Genomic DNA, 18,178 nt, shown 5'->3' with positions numbered 1-18,178 from the left:
CTGTCAGCATTTATTTGTTCAGAATGGCTTAGTACAAGCACTGTTGTCAGTTGTCTAAACCATGAATTTATCCATTGAATCATAAATTATTTATTTGTTGTCAAGATGAATAAGATCATTAATGGTCATTTCTGGGTCCTAAGAGTCTGTTGAAATTGATCCTCATAATCAAACTTGACTGATCTTTGTTATGCTTTGAGTTCATTTCAGATTTGCCTGAGCTGACTGGCACCAAACAAAAGCTTTCATTTTTTTTCCCTTGCTCCATACTGTATATTATTGAGTCTTATCCTAATGCCTTTGTGTTTGCTGAGAATTTCACCAACACTGTAAAGGTAGCCATCAGACTCAGTAGTCCCTGCCTCCCTCTGATGGCCTCCTCTCTCTTTTTTTCTTACACAGTATGCACTTTTTCAGGCACATATACAACAGATTGGACTTTTATGTTTCAGTTGATGTTTCTCTCTGTTTTCACAGTTGCAATTATATATTTTTGGTGCTCTAGTACATGGCAAAACATGTCTGATGTGTACTATATTTTCATAAGGAAGAGTCATAAAAATGAGTATCATGTTCATTTTGCTGTCATTTATTGTGTAGAAATAAAACACTGGTTAAAGTGAACATAAACTGGAAGAGTGTGGTCAGTTCTTGGAAGTTTTTCCTTCAAGAAAAGGTGTGTCTAGGTTCATTTGGATCTACTTTAAACTGTTTTTAAACTTTTGTAGAAGCCATTGAGGTATCGAAGATCCCTAGTGATCCTTTCCAAATAACAAAAAGGGCTGAGGTGGTTATAAAAGAGGAACTCATTCTTTAAGCCTTCACTGATACATTGGCATCAAAATGTGAGTGCTGTTCCTGGCACACCAATGACGTTAATGGCCTAATTTGTGAGAATGAACATCAAGCTACTGATTTTTAAAGTGCGGTTAATGTTGCATGACTGGAAAGAAACTGGATCAGAGCTTAAAGGAATAGTTTGTTGAGGGAGATGGAAAAAGAAAATGCTTCCCAGCAGCTCACATGCAGAGAGGCATAGCCACCTTCAGTTAATGATATAAATTAAAGTAATTCATAGGGGATAGCTGTCTGTTAGTTCAGTGACTGATTTCTCCCCTTTCCAGCTCAATGTAAATATTTTTCATTTAAATCACGGGGTAAATTGGGTAGAACCTGGGAAATAACAGAATTGCACTGCATTCTACAATTGCTATTTGTTTTCATCAGCGTGTCATTTTGCCATCATGCTGGCTAACTCTGATCCAAATATTGTCATATTATTATTATTATTATATTTTTGCAATTTCACTGCAGCAGTGTAACCCAGCTGATGGGGTGCACATGTGTCCTGCTTGACCTGACACATGTGCACCACATCATCTGATCAAAAGCGTCTCAGATTAAGTCTGACCTCTTAGCACAACAGATCAAAGTCAACGGCACATTATTCTCCATGCTGCAGCATGCTGCTGTTGATGGCCTGAGCCGCTATGTTAAATTCAGACCATTAAAACCAAACCCTGGCAACAGCATTCTATTCTTGTTCCTCCTGATATGACATAAACACACCACAAGACGGTTAGTCGAGAATAAACAAGGAAGTGTGGGAGTATCACGTAGCCTAACAACGTATCAAATGGACTATTAACTAACACACTGTGTCAATTATTCAGGCAGAGTGAGTGTTCCCGATTTGAACAAACGTGCTTCAGTCACTCTTTGATGTAGACTGAACTTTCTAAATTTTAGGCAATTTTGAGATTTTCAAACAATATCAAATGGATTAACTACAAGAAAACAGTCCTTAAAGACATTTTCTCTATTTATGTATCTGTGCAACACGATATTGTTGCACAACATGTAAATACGATACATGAAAATATTTGCTTTCGTGGAGGAAAATTAAATTAGTTGACTTAAACATTTCCAGCAAGTAAATGACAGTACAAAATATTTACTAACAAAATTATAACATGTACTTACATGTACTTAGCCTATATATAATAAAAAAAATACAGTGAAATATAATCTCACAGTATGTCTTGCAAATTAAACAGTGGGCGAAAATTGATATCTCAACAAGACCTATTCTTTTTCTTGCTGGAATTTTTCCTTTTCTTTGTCATATTCTCATTCTCCAAGTCTCTTTGAATTGCTGAAAGGAATCATCTTATGTTGCAGTACAACTTTAAAAAGGCCCATCATTAAAAAGACCAGGATATGCTGTAGATTTTAAGATAAGTGAAAAAGAAATGTAAGAAGTTTTACCCAGACAAGGCTAAAAGTATATTGCCCTGCACCATTAAATTGCAGATATCTAAATCAATTCATCTGAATTTTGACGTGTTGAAAAGGGATTGTGACTATTGAATTTGTAACTTCCCCACTTCAGATAACAATAATTGCATTTCCAATCAAATCACATAAGCAAGTATCTCATCTAATCTAAGTATCCAATCTAATCTGATCTGAAATATATTGTTACTAAATGTACTAAACTTGAATTTCCCTCGGGATCAATAAAGTATCTATCTATCTATCTATCTATCTGTAATTGTCAGTAGTCACAACTGTATTTCAGGTATTTTAAACTGTCACACTTCCAAGTCAACATATACATATGTTAAGTTTTTTTTTTAAAACAATATATGATTTTTTGATATCTAGCAGTCCATTTATGATATCTGTAATGTAAAAGCCATTATGTATATCTACAGTAGAGCATTGGAGAATTAGAGAATTGGATGGTTGATATAAACAACCGACATTTCCACGAGTGAGAACTGAACTGAAGATATCATTGTTCAGAATAGCAACTAGTCAAAATTACATTATGGATATGTCAACTTGGAATTATTACAAGTCACAATTGAGTCATTTACATATATCTACAATGAACATTTCCGCTAGTAGGAAATTAAATGTTAATATCAGACATTAATATTTTGAGTAGTGAGAAATGAACTGTAGATATCTTTAATTAGAATTACTATGAGTCATATTTACAATATATAATAATGGCATTGGCGAAAATGTTCCTATAAAAAAGGACATCACAAAAGAACTTGAAGATTTGGGTTTCTCCATTAGATCTAGTTTCTTTAAGTCTATTCACGTTTAGTTTGTCTGTATTCTCTACAGACAAGCAACTTCCAACTCCATTTCCTCTTCTGCAAGTAAGGTCAGTTATAGGACACTATAGTGTACAGCTTGCCTCTAGCAAGTGCACAGATGGCCAGCTTCCATCCTCAGTGTTCGAGGTCACATATAGGCCCGGTATTGATAGAGTATAGGTAGATGCAAGCAGGTCAGCACCATAGCGCCTTACAGTCTGACGGACAGAGCAGATGACCTTGGTAGGAAGTTAGAGAAGTCTGATTGTAAGCATAAATGAACAATGTGAGTTAGACAAGGTATGTATATACCTTTAAATGTTCCTTAATAGTTGATTTTTCAACCTCAACTAGGAATAACTAAGTGCTGAATTAACACCAGCATTTTACAGTTTACACTTTACAGTTGTTCAAATGAGGTTCATTTTTCAATTTTAAACTTATTGTATAATTCCATTGTAGTGATGAGAGAAAAGTCAGATTTTATTTACATTTTTAATATTCCACATTCTTCAGAAAAACACAATCAAAGCCACATAATAATACATATGTCTTTTTTACAATTTAAAATTTACAATATAATAATTTATTGTTACAATTCATGTAACATGGAACAAAAGTATTGGAAAAAAGGCATTGTTTTATCTTCATTAAAGTGATATTCATGGCTTTGAAGATATGACACTGGACTTGAAAACAAGGACCAAATGAGGACTAAAAGGACCAGAGAGCGATCCTAAAACCACTGAAATCATCACAATCCAGTGGACAGTACCTCATATGTTTACAGTTGGTTCACCAAATCTGTTTGCATACTTGAAAATGTTCCTCATTATTATTATCCTATAATCCTACAAGCACATTTCTGATTCTGCTTTTCAAAGATGCATTCAGCATACTCCATTTAGGCATGTTTTTCAATCGCTCATTTGACCATATTGTTACCATAGTGTGACTAATGTTATGTCTAATATTGCACCTCTTATCTGTATATTACTGCAGATCTATTTTTTAATTTAATAAAGCATCAACTTCTGCCATGATGACAAAGTTATAATTTAATAGATTACAAACATATTAGTCTTTCCAAAATCATTAAATCTAGCTATAGCAAATGATTTCTTGTTTCTTTCAGTATCAACACTGTTGTTCCATTAAGTCACATACCAAAACCCAACACATTACTGTATGAAAAGCATTTACTTTAGAGACAACAGTGTGGCAAAAGCAGTTTTTTTTGTTGTGAATGCATAACCCACTGTGGGAGGGGTAATTTTTAGCCTGAAAAAATGTCAATGATTAATTCATTTTTAATAGTATTTATTTTGCGTACTGCAGCATTGAAAGAGAGAGAAAAGGACTCTTAGATTTCAGCGTGGAAATGAAAGTTTATGAAAGAATATAATGTTTTCATGCCACCCAGTCTGTCTTTGCATAATTTCAAGCTGGTAGTGGCCTGTTTTTCAATCCTGTTAGCACACAAGGCCTTGCTATTTCAACTGAAATTATCAAATGTAATACAAGACTCACTATATAGTTTCTCACTTACTGATTTTAAATTCATGAAGCAAAACTTTATTATTATTTTTTTAATTAATGTGAATGAGAAAACAAGAAAGTGATTTTCAAATGGCTTTAACACATTTCAGTTTCTCCTTTCAAATTAAGGTAGTAAAGGCAAATGAGTTAATTTACTGATTTTTCCTTTTTTTGTTTTTTTCCTGTTTCCTGTTCCAGGTAAGCTTCGAAGCACCGAAAAGGAACGACAAGATTACATTCAAAAGTATTTAAGCCAACCAGTTTTTTTCTCTTGGCTGAATGATATTTTACATGTTCACACTGCAGTTTCTTGTTGATATGTGCAATCACTGGCATTTTGCAGTTGAGAAACACGTTCATTCCAGGTTTTTTCCCCCATCTTCTGTCTTATAATAAAAGTAGGCCACACAAAAATATGTTTTTCGGTAGCTTTAACACAATGTCCAGTGAATTCTGAGGTTTTATAGGATCTCCTGGTTTTCAAAAGCCACCGGTCACTTGAGAGACACCTGCTGCAGAGTGTGCGATGACGTACAAAAAAAGAGCAATGCTCGTCTCCAAACTCCTGTCTCATCGGAGTTTGGTGTTGCTGTATGTGTTACGCTGTACAGAAATGAGCTTTTCCATGCAGGTGGTGCGACTTTCGTGTAAAGAGCCATGCCACGTATTGCTGGGAGGTCGGACCTCTTCATTCCGGCAGTAGACATACGCCATGGTGTCAGTGCGACTCTGGATGTGAGTGCTGCGCAGCAGAGACCGGCAGTAGTGGCTAATCTTCTCCACCCTATGTAGTATCAGGTTGGCTTTTCTAGTGAAGGAGAAGATAGCAAAAATAAAAAAAACATGATCGCACAAAGGGAATTTAACCAATCCCACCACCATTACACTTTCTCTCAAGTTTAAGTTGACACCAGAAATTGAAACAAGCAGCAATTGTAGAACCAGATTTAAGGCTCTTCCTTCCTGAAAATGAAAGCAAATAAAACAAGTCTGGCGTGCAAGTACACATGAGTGCAGTGATATTATTCAAGCAGTTTTGGAATACAAGAATTTCAAAAACTTAAAAGCAAATTCTTCCGACAACCCCCCAAGCAGCAGCGACTGAAAGTATTGGTAAAAATTATGCACTAATCAAACAGGTACAATATCTGCTTTGCTGCCTAAATGATTAAATGCGTATTCAAGTATGTACAAGATGATAGCTTTACATCAGTCATGAAAATTAAGAAACAATGAAAGTGGCTTCTAAAACTTGTTGATCAGACATTTTTTGGATGGATGGAAAACCAAAGAGGTCACCTTAAAATTCACTTGGTGCAACGGTGTTTATTTGGTTCCACAAAGCCAACAAATACATTACGGCACTGAGATACTGGGTCAAAACCATCACATGAAATTGCACTTTGAATTCTTGGGTACGTTCTGATTCTGTTGATCACTACACCAGAGGCAACTGTCTAGAGTGACTGAAACTAACGGTTTTGTTTTCAGATCCACAGTGTGGACTTGTTCTTTATAACACAAAGGAGGCATATGTTAAGTGTCAGGTCACTTTTAATTCAGAAAAGATGCCTCACAACACACACACATACACTTGGGCTACAGACACAATCTCATATGGCTACTAAAATGAGGAAAACACACGCGGAGAAGGGCAAAATTCCATTTGTTTTGAAAAGCAGTGTCTGCTGAGCATCAACATCTGTCTTTAGTTAAGCAAGGAGTCCTTTTCACTTATTTGCCGAAAAAATGAGGGGGGGGGAGCAGAACATTTTCTCATTTCCCTTAAATTCTTACGTCTGAAACAACAGAATACCAAACACATAATCAAGGCAGGCTTGCAAGCATGTTACCACCGGACAAATTAAACACATTAAATGGCATTCATGGTAGCAAACACAGAAACTAATTTAAAAAAAAAGAAAAAAAGGGCACATTTAAAATATTATTTTGGTGTCCTTTCAGGTTGCAACTAAGGCAACTACTAAATCAAAGATTAGGCTTCATGTGATCAAAGCAACTTGAATCCCAAGTAATCAATTGCAATATGAACATAGCTTCAATAGTGAACAGAATAAGTATACTGCAGTAAAATACAGTAGCTGTGTTTACAGAGAAGGTAATAAATAAAGCAGTAACCATGTATCACAGTGTGTCCTGAGAACAATACAATTATGAAAGGAGCTAGTGTTGTAACAATGCTGGTCGATATTTGGGGGCTCCTGGGATTCTTGACTTCTGGGGGATGCTGACTGTGCTTACGTTTCACTTGGCCATTCTGTTACCTTTTAAAAAGGCACCACCAATAGAGTCTGCTTGTAAATTACCCCAACGAGGCTCAACCCTGCCAACTTCACGCAGTAAATAATCCATGCTCGCTCATCTCCCCCACCCCCGAACACACACACACACACACACACACACACACACACACACAGCTGCCCACACACAATGGCCAACCCGTGCCTCCCAATCCTTTCACCAATCAGAGACAAGTATAATCTTCCTACAGACCAAAGTTATTCCACAATTATTATATTATTTATGGCTTGAAAGGAGTGCTTCCAGGCAGTGGGGGTGGACAAACCAAAAAATGGGGCCATAACTTAAGATCTTGTATTGCTATCATTAGTGCTGGACCAACTACCTTGTCAGACTTGCAAACATGAATACTTTTATTTGTATATTTATTTGTATTATGCTTTTTTTTAAAGTTTTGTTTATACTTCCTCCATAGCAGTTTTGTTATCCAGTAAGCTTCCCTTTGTTTCTGGGTTGTTGTAATGTCTGAGTGTCTGTTCACACAGAAAACTATCAATGGGACTGTTGCTGTTAAGGGGGTCATGGGTGAGGGGATGACAGGGTGGCATATTGTGGACATGGACTAACTTTTTTATGGGAAGGAAGGGGAAATGGAGTTGAAAGTTGAGGTAGTGTTAGCTGACTATCAAATTTAGTGTTTGGCTTGGCTGTCAAACACTGTTTTGGCATCACCATGGTAATGTGAGGAGTGACTGTAACCCCAGAGTTTTCATGGTGACCTTGTCCACTTGCTTTCCAGTCAAAGCACTCTGGAAAATGGGGGGAAAGTGGAGGACAGGGAGGGGGATTATGCAATGGTGCTCCTTCTTAAGGGGGTGCAGACAATGCCTTGAGAATTGGCTTAATGGTCTGAATCTGGCAGCCCCAGCTCAGACAACTTTGGCTTTGTTATGTAAGAAACCTCAGGAAGACTGTAAATGATCCTAAACAACACAGCGTCATCAAACGAGATGACAAGGACATTTGGATAAATAGCAGATTGGGAAAAATATACAGACATTTCTAGAAAAGAAAACAACTGTTAGACATAAAAATCAGCAACTGCAAATATCTGAATCACTGTCAAAGCCTGTAATTGTCTGTATCTTCTCACCTGGGACCCAGCTCATCCTCGCTACGCCAGACAAAGTCTCCAAACTTCTCATAGTGGGAATTGTAGTGGTACTGGACTCTGTATAGCAGTGGAGGAGGGATCTCCATCAGTGTGTTGTAGGCCATCTGCTGCTCCTTGCCACTAGTGTAGCCATTGTACAAATTGTACACCTTGTCTGCTATCTCTATAAGGTGGTAAGAGACAGACATAAGAGAGACACAGTCAGAGAGGGGGAAGGGGATTTAACAATATGTGAGGAGAGCAGAAAAAAGTGTGTGACCATAAGGTTGGGGGTGAGAAACAGATGGCGAAAATCAATGCCACAGAGGCTGAGACATCCTGCTAATTTTTTTCGTCACTAATATAAACCAAGCCTCGAATACAATGGCTCTTACACTTCCCATAATCCAACTTGACAAAGTCTTTCATCACACCCTTGCTGCCTGGCACACTGCCCATGATTAGTAAATTGAATGTGACATGTGAAATTGGTAGAATGTCAAGTCCAGAGAATTTTATTTATATTGCCCAAAATCAAATATCAAAATAACTCAGTGGGCTTTACACTTTGTACACTATACGACAGCTTCTGCCCTTAGACGCTTGAATTCCCCCTTACATTTGGCTGCAGCTTTTTTTGATAACTATAATATGGAATCAAGCATGTGCATATTGTGAGAGTAGAAGAATTGTGATCATAGGCGATACTATAATTTAAAAAAACAAAAAAATAAAAAAATAAAACTTGATATTAAACAATGACCACTGTATTTATATTTTTGTATTAATGGAAAAAACAGGTGGTGTTAGGTGAGGGTGCATAATGCCCAAAGTCAATATGATCACGTTTAAAAGTAGGGAGAGTAAAACTTTTTGTTTTGTATGAACACTGTGGATAAGTACCCATTTAGGTGAGCTGTGACTATGTGAAAAGAGGTGCAAAATATAGAAATTAATGAAGTACAAGCGGGCACAGCAGGAAAAAGTCAAAAAGTACCTTCAGCTCTGCTGTCATCTACCATTGGACAAGATGTCCGAACAGAGACGAAGCTTGACTCAGAGTGGCTGCCTCGGCTATCCATTGCATAGAGAGTAAACCTGAAAATGACAGAAAAACAACAACAACAAATAAATAAATGAACAAACAGTAGCATATTCATTATTTGTGACAGACACCCCAGGATCAGCCTTTGAAACAGCTGTGATTTAGTTACACCGCCCTCAGCTTCAGCATCTCAGTTATTTGGCTGCAAATTTAAACATATAACTCTGTTTTTTTTTTGTTTTTTTTTTTTTGCTTGTTTGGTTTTTGCAGCGAAATGTGCTCAATAAAATGGTTGTCTCATAAAAGGTGACATTATATTTGATAATATAAAACCATACACTGACAACATTTTACTTTTTTCAGAAAATGTGAACAAGCAGCCAAGGTTTTTGAGATTTAATTATATCTGAAAATGAACACAACCAGTACCACAGAGGAGAGAGAAGTAATGGGGCATCTGGTTTGACCCCAAGCACTCTATAAGGACAAAAGTTCCTCTCCCTGAAAATGTCAAACATCAGAATTTTTTGGGTTCCATGACAGACTTCTCTGTACCCTGATAAGATACAACAGCAAATAGTTCAAGACATTGCAACAGGAGACGAGACACACTGGGAAAATGTAACGCATCTGAAGTAATGTAGGGCCATACAGCTCAGAATAGAAAACAAATGACCTTTACATGTTCTTTTCGAAATGTCAATCTGTGTACTTCTGAATAAGAAGTACAAGGAGGAACTGGTCATACTGAATCTAAAAGAGGAGGAACAAGGGTGGCACAGATTAAGACATCAATATCCTCGCAGTGACAATAAGAGAGAGAGAGAGAGCGAGTGACTGCTACTCTTGTGAACGTGTACAGCTATTTGCCACTGCCATCTTGATGATGGCCGAACTTTTAACTTACTGCTGCAGCTCTCCGTGTGACCATGGCAACCACAGAAACCACACCAAGGAAAACACATGAGCTACTTTTACTGCGCTCTGACTTCCTGAATTATACATGTCTTATCCAAACAGTAAACAAACATATCAATTAAAAAGAAGTCTTGGAGTAACATTAGCTTTAATGTTTGCTTAGCTAAACTTGCAATGTAAATTGTGTCAGATGACTAACAGTTTTCCTTCCTTCTCTTTATAGGTGCAACCAGATTTAGAGGCCTTTTTTTCAATAACAAATTTTGACATGCAGTAGGAAAAACACATGTGTAAATAATCAAATAAGTAATGGCTCATTTCCATTAAGCGACTTTGGTGTCAGGGTTGGTGCAGCCATTGTTAATGTTATCAGTTACACCTGTGCTTTTTATACTATGAGACGTCAAAATGCCTGCTGTGAAAAAGCAGTTATTAGCTTTATTTCACCTGTTAGGATGGTATACCTGTAACAGCCCTATAACTACCCATAGACTGGTGATCTGAGCAGGACTCTGATCATAATACCTAAAAACACTCGCATGAGTGTGCAAGAACTTTGATGGAAGCAGGTCCTGTGTGTTTGATCTAATTTATGTACAATGGTACTGATATTGTTTTACAGGTACACTGCAGTAGCCAACTGCACCGTGTAAACAATGTTGCCCAGGTCGCTTAACATTTTCAAATCATTTTGAGTATTAGGTCTGGTTCATGGTTCATGGTACATGGTTCATGTAACAGATAAGCGAAGGTTGTTTTGATGAAGGTCTTTTTTTATTTTTGAGTGAAAAAAAATCCTTTGGTCCACATGCACTGTTTTTCTTACTGCAAGGGAAGTTTTGAAAAAGTGAATTTAGTATTGAGAAATGTTTGTAACTAGTTATGAACAACTGTAAGCTTTCAGCAGTATTTCGACAGAGTTACCACTGTAAAAACAACACAACGACAAAAAGGAAACCACAAAACACAGTGAGACAAAATGATCAACTGGCATGGCATTCCAGTGCTAAACACTTTTAGGAATACATGAAAATAGAGAAATAAGGACATTATTGTTTTTACAAAAGTTGCTTTTCTTCCTAAACCCATTTGCCTTTTTTTCGTGTAATGTCTTCTGAGAGCCATCTCAATGTTGTCAAATGATTGTTTTGTTTGTAACTTGACCTGTTTGGACATTGCTCACATAGTTTGTCTGGTCTTGTTATTCAGCAGGGTGGATGTGGTATTCCCCAAGAACCTCACAAAAGACACACAGGCCTCACTGGCTCCTCTGACCAGCAAAACAAGGCCGGCATGTAACAGTCACACTGTTTAAATTATGTGGCCACATAACGTGCAGATGGATACAATGAGGTAGAAGAGGAGAGGGGAGGAGGATGATGAGGCGGGAGTTTTATCAAGGCAATTTGTTAAAAGTTATGCTTAGGACCCAGGACGTGAGCATGCCAGCCTTTTATTGCTGTTTTTCTTTTTGGGTTGTTTAAATGGTTGGCATCAATGACAGGTACTGTTTCCCCTTAAACAGCCTCTACAGCAATTACAAGATTATTATGTACTGTAATAAAGCTGTATCTGCCAGGGAGATTGAGCCTCTGGTTGAGTCAGCTTTGGAGATCTGCATTTTATTTGGGTAAAAGAGGGATAATATGCTCATTTGAGCAAGGAAATTTGACACTTTACTGAAAATGTGTGAGAAACTTCAAAACTTGTGGATGACAGTCACGCAAAAAAACCTTGGCAAGGGGTCCTTCACACTGTTAGGAGCTCATTCACTGACACAGATAGTAGTGGTAAAGGGGGCTTGATGGACAGTGTGGTGTCTGAGCTCAGTACAGGCACCCAGTGATGATAAAGATCGCCTGGGAGAACAAAGGAACCAGCCACGGTCTGGCCTGCCATGAGAATGTCAAAACATCAAATAACAGAATTGGCAAGACACACACAACCACCCCGACCACCCAGCCACCCGCACACACGGATACACTTTCCTTTGTCCCTCTATTTTTCAATCTACATTGCTTGCATATAGCTCTGCTCTGTCTATCACTCTCTCTAATTCCTCATCTCTCACATCTATTCCAAGGCTGTCTGGCTGCACATGGCTCCTTTGGAAGCGGCTCGGTCTTGTCCGTGTGCCATAGTTTTGAAAGCTCAGCAAACAATGAAGTGGACAAATGGCAGATTAATGTTTGTGTAAATTAACAATGTTGCCATTAAAGTAACCATTGTCCTCTAATTTAATGAGACAGCGGAGAGATGGCCGAACAAGAGATGACAAGACAGAAAGCTCAGAGACAGACAGGGCAAGAGAGGAGGAATGAGAGAAAGTGGGAGTGAGGGAGGATCAATTAGGGCAGTATTTTTGGCATGCTGAGAGAAGCCAGGGCAGTAGGGGATGCCTTTTCCATGACGTCAGCGTTTGGACACACATCAGTTGAGCTAGTCCACAAATCAATCAAGGCCACATAGAGCTTACAGTATCTCATGACTTTGAAATCCTCAGATCTAAGCGGCATTACGCTGTTGCAACAGCCCTAAATAAAACTGCTTTTGCCTCTCATTGTAAAAGCTGAGATAATTGTAAAAATTAGCTCAGCTCTGGATGATCTCACTGGCACATCAGCAAGACTCACAGTCCAAATGAAGATAATGACAACATCCCATTAAAAGTTATTCAACAGCTATTTCTGGAAACTGAGATATTTTTAGAAAACTGAAACGACCTTCATTCCTACAATACTTTGAACGGCATTTGACAAAATCAAGATGAGATCATCATGTTGGCTGAACCAATGCAAGGATGTGTGGCAATGACTGCCCCTCTTCAGTCACATAAAGCTATTAGATAATATTCGGGCAATTCAGTGTCTTGCTCATCCAGGAGCCAACTCTCTCATCACTCCTCATAGTTCTTTTAAAAGATTGGAAGATCCTAGATGATGGCAGAGGGGGAACGATTTCCAGGTGACAGGAGGCAAGAGGACACGAGGAAGCATATGTCAGTGTAATGAAAAGCACAGTGGCTGTCTGGTGGCACCCAGTATTTTTTGGTGTAAAACAACTATCAAAAAGATGTGCGCATGATTCTAACCATTTGTATTCATAATACTGAACGTTTGTACGTAAATAAAAGTGTTGTATATAAAATTTTGCTGTCACATGCGTGAGTCTGAGCAGTTGTTCCGGTTAGGATTGCTTTTATGTGAGTATAAATCTAAAAGCTGTGAGTGCAAAGTCTTGTGAATACAACTCTTAATTGCTACGACTACGAATTCCGGTTTGTGGGTACGAGTCGGAAAGTTTTGAAATGACGTCACTGAGGTCACAGGCAGGTCACAGGGGAAAGTAATCGAACCGCGATTTTCCCAACTGCGCATGCTCCAAATTGAAATATGGTTGACGATGGTGATCCAGGCGACTCAGCATCACAGGTAAAGTCCATAACGTGTGTATCAAGTATTTGTTTCATGAAATTGTACTGTTTTAAAATAATATACAGTTCTTACTGTATGTATAGACTTACAGACTTACTGCTTTAGCTTGCAAGGTAACGACATGCCGGCCGGCCACGCTAAGTTAGTGATAGCATTACTAGCTTAAGAAGTTGGCTTGTGCTAATTGATTACCACTGACCTGCAAAATATGAAATAGAGAAATTTGAGACCTAATGTTGATCAAAATACAACTTTTATCGATTTATAAACTATGTTATGTGGCGTATAAATCTGTTTATCGCAATGCCTCCTCTCGACTATGCAACATATGTTTTTTTAAAGATGCCTGAGAGAAATCAATCCATGGAGCGGTGGACAACATTATTTATCATATAGGATGTTACGGTGTATATGTTTGTGTAGTCTTTGGCATAAACAAGAGATTATTGTCTGGTTTACTTGTATGGAATTATATTCATGCTACAATTCTGAGCGCGCACAGGGAAATTTTGAGGGCACAAAAATGCATTTTGCGAGCACAACATTTTTGAGGAAAAATTAAAATCGTGCCGTAAAGGTCAACCAATCAGAGAATTTGAGTGGCGATAACCTGTGATTGGCTGCTTCTGCTCCAATCACATCGCAGCATCCATGTGGGACGTTTTGCCATGGAGCTCGGAAGTGAAACGTAGCAGAATGGGGAAATCGCAATGCATTGTGGGATTTACTGGCGACTTAGAAGTGTTTTTACGCCGGCTGCATAGGTGACGCTGCTCTTGTGTCCTGTTGTTTTGTTTTAACAAATTAAAACATGATGCAAACGTGCTGTGTCGTTAGCTGCCGCAGTCGTTCACATGATCGCTTCGGTAAGAAAATACGATTGGGTGAGATTGTTCATTTCTGAAGGGTGGGGAGGACATGTAAGCGACAAGCACCTGACCGAGCAGTGTGGCATCCTCAATAAACGGTTACCGGGAGATTTGGTTCTGGCAGACCGTGGATTTAACATCGCGGATGAAGTTGGACTAACGTGTGCGTGAGGATCTGTAGAGGAGACGCGGCAGATAGCTCACCTAAGGGTCCACGTGGAAATTGGAAATTGATACGCAACAAGTATCACATACTTCAGTACACCATACCAGTGAGCCTACTGGTTCCACTTGAGGGTGAGGAATTTTCCTTCATTGACAAGATTGTGACTGTGTGCTGTGCTTTAAGTAATATGTCTCCCAGTATTGTCATTAAACAACAAGACCCTGCGATACCAGATAGTGATTGAGAAACAGAGTGAATTGAGAAAAAAAAAACACTGTACACTGTATCTTATTCATGTATGTTCAATTTTTGTGGTTTTCTGAAAATAGAATGAATGGCTGTTGATCTTCCTCTGCTTATTTCTGTTTATCCTTAACATGTCATTGATATGTCAGGCACAGGAAAATCTCCTCACCGGTTCACCGGTTACTTGCTCATACGGCGACAAACACCAGACCTGCACTTTATAAAGAATGCTAATAAAACTGTGCCTAATGGCGATAATAAATATTGTAGTTCAGTGGCAATATATGAAACTATATTCCAACTACTTTAATTGAGCCATAAGAAGTCATCTGTGAGATCATGCCATTTATTCAAGCAACAATGTCTGAACACTTCTTGTTTTGAAGTCTTTTCAGTTTATTACAGTCGTTCTTGTGCAGTCCAGTGACAGTGTTAAAGTTCCAGTAACCAACAGCAAAATACTGTGTGCAAACAGGTAAATAACATTGCAAATGACGTAACAAATGAAACTACAATGCGCAAACCCAGATAAATATCACTGCGCATGCTCATATGGATCGATTCCACCAATTTTACTAATTTTTTCGAGGAACCGAGCGTTTGGAACAGGGTCCAGCTTGACTCTCTCTCAGCACCGTATCTAAAAAACTTGCCCGCAAAAATGGCGAGCGCGGGACCCGATGTGCTGTTTCGAGCCCCATAGAGTTTTACTAGACCGCAAGGTAACGAGTCTTGTTAAGCTAACATCCAGTCGGTTCTCTTTGTCGAGACATTTAATGCAGAAGTAGCGCCTTCAGAGTTCGACACGTGATCGTGTTACACCAATAGAGTACTCGCTTTATGTCAACAGAATGGCAACATGGCTGCCTCCATGGTTTTATTCAACGTTACGGATGAAGAGAATAACGGCCGAAAGTCCTCTGAAGTGGGCCAAATGGATTCTCAGCAGTGCTGTATACACAGCAACGTCTCTTTTGCTGTTAGCTTAACAAGACTCGTTGTTTTTAATGATGTAAAGATTCTTTAGCCCCCAGACTGCGGATCGGAATTCCATTTCTAAGACTTCATGTTGTTTTTTTTTTGGAATGAACGACCGTAACCTGTATCCGTTTATTAGCACTCTCGTTAACAACATCAAAAGTCTGCATACCAACAGCAACACCATTTCCGGACTCTTCCTTCAAAATAAAAACACTACCTGTACCTCTAATATGCCGGAAGAACGTAAATTGACAACTTTAAAAAAGTAGGATACAGTTGTAATAGTTTTTTTTTTTTAAATAGAAATATTCAGTACAAAGCAGTTATTATAATGTACAGTCATACAAGCAACAGAACGTCAGCCAGGGGGTAGGCTACTTAAATAAATGCAGAAAATGTAGCGCACAAATGATATGTTTTCATAGCTTTCTTACTGTTGGATTCACACTTTTCATGGTTCATCTTGCGGTCTACTAAAACTCTATGGTAAAACTTCCCAGGTGGATGCTGCGATGTGATTGGAGCAGAAGCAGTCAATCACAAGTTTTCTCGGATTGGTCGACCTTTGTGGCACATTTATAACGTGCAAAACTTGAGCGAGCGCGCAAGTGAAGTTGAGCGCGCAGGAAGATATTGTGAACGTGCAGCATTCTGCCTGAGCGCGGAGGAATTTTTTGATTTATTTATTTATTTATTGACCATAGAATCGATTTTTGTCTGCTCAAACTATAAGTTTTGAGCGCACGATTTTAATTTTTCCTCAAAATACAAGTTGTGTGCTTGCAAAATGTATTTTTGCGCGCTCCAAATTTCCCGTGCGCGCTCAGAATTGTAGCATGAATATAAGTCCATGAGACTTCGCGTTAACGTCGCGTTAACGTTCGACCGCCGTAAATGCCCTGACGTCACCATGAGCCCTTCGAGCGGCGTCCCTAGCAACAGTGTGTTATACTTAACTTCAGTTTACAGAAATAACAGACCCTAGAATGCAGCGATTGACAACATTGTTGTTAAGTATTGTATTGTTATTTGTCTGCAGTCAGTTGCTTGAGATCATCCGCACAAGTGTGGTCTGCTGGACTAGACTGACTTGTTGTTTGGTATAGATGCTGACCCAAGTTCAGACTTTGAGAAGAAGAAGTTTGTTTGCAGACATTCTGTACAATAGTGGAAAAATACCCATGACTGTAACATTTGCTATTCAGTTTTGCCTTTTTTTCCCCCACTCAGGTCCAATTAAGAGACATTATAAACACAGCACAAAACCTGGTGTTGATGTTATGTAACAGTGTACCAGCGAATGTCAGGCCAGGCAGGCAGGGAAATACAGGAGAAGCTGCTGATGGACAGGGAGCGCAGTCAGTGACAACAGTGAGGCCTCGGCAGGCAGTGCGACAAATTCTAAGATCTCAGCACAATGGCTCTGGACTGTCAGTGAAACAAGAAATGGTGTGGTAGGATACTCTGATCATTTGTCTTAGAATATTGTCTGGAGCTTCAGACTGTCACCATGTAAATTATTGCAAATAATGTAACAAATTTAAGCTAACAATCATTGAGAGTGTAGACATCTTCTGCGTTAGGTTGTTTTTTGTTGATGGAATATACAAGATGAGAATGAGGTTATGCTATCTTTTTTCCCAGGATTTTTTCAGGAGGAGGCAAGAGGCAAAAGGGTTTTGCGCCACATAGGACTAAAGAATGTGTGAAGAGCTTTTTGGTGAGTTTTTTTTTTCTTCTTGACAAACTCATGCTGGCTGGCCTTGGAAAACGTTCACTAACCATATCTGAGAACATGACACATTCAGAGGTATGCTACATTTCATTTACTGCCTTGTGTGAAGTCATGTTTAAAGAGAAAAAAACTCATCTTAGAATTCATCTTCATGCATGATTTAATTAATCACAGTAGCTCATAAACATAACTCATTGCTACAAAACTTTAACCATACTTTTGTCTCTTTAAGCTTTCAGATTTGCTTGTGAGTGCATATCCAAGACTGGCAAATATCTGTGGTGGCTGGATGCTGCACAAGGCCACAGGTATGTAGGCGTTTGTGGATTAATGTTATTTAAAAATACTCTCTATAAGAGTAGTTTGTATATTCAGATTTGTTTAGTATCTAGAATTTTTCAGTTTTAGGTGGGAGTGGGCGGCGGAGCTTGGTTGTTATCCCTCCAGGTCTACATGTATACACTGGCCAGCAGCTAAACGCAGTGAGCGGGAATGGAAAATACACATTGTACATTTCTCCTTTACAAAAAGAACTTGATGCAATACCATTACCACCTAAAGCAAAATAGTTTGAGAACATGCCCAAAGCCCAGTGTACAACCTGCAAGAAAATGGTTCCACTTCAAATTCTTCCAGTATACATCAGGGACAGAACTTGTAGATTTGTGCTATTCCACTGAAGAGGAATGTCAAAACTTAATTTTTTAGGCATTATTT

The 18,178-nt window shown here is 38.6% G+C and overlaps 1 protein-coding gene across 1 annotated transcript in view; it reads right to left on the bottom strand.

The window, feature by feature from the left end:
• Window positions 1-3,577: 3,577 nt before the first annotated feature.
• LOC124051469 (astrotactin-2-like) overlaps window positions 3,578-18,178 on the bottom strand; it is a 237,289-nt gene continuing 222,688 nt past the window's right edge. The window contains exons 21-23 of the mRNA XM_046374872.1: window positions 9,065-9,165; window positions 8,068-8,251; window positions 3,578-5,460 (exon numbers count right to left, since the gene is read on the bottom strand). Of these exons, the coding sequence (XP_046230828.1) occupies window positions 5,223-5,460; window positions 8,068-8,251; window positions 9,065-9,165 (523 nt within the window). The 3' untranslated portion in view covers window positions 3,578-5,222. The remainder of the gene's footprint in view (window positions 5,461-8,067; window positions 8,252-9,064; window positions 9,166-18,178) is intronic.

Source organism: Scatophagus argus, chromosome 20 (assembly GCF_020382885.2).
Source record: "Scatophagus argus isolate fScaArg1 chromosome 20, fScaArg1.pri, whole genome shotgun sequence".
Lineage (NCBI taxonomy): Eukaryota > Metazoa > Chordata > Actinopteri > Scatophagidae > Scatophagus > Scatophagus argus.
This window is presented reverse-complemented; position numbering and strand designations above follow the sequence as displayed.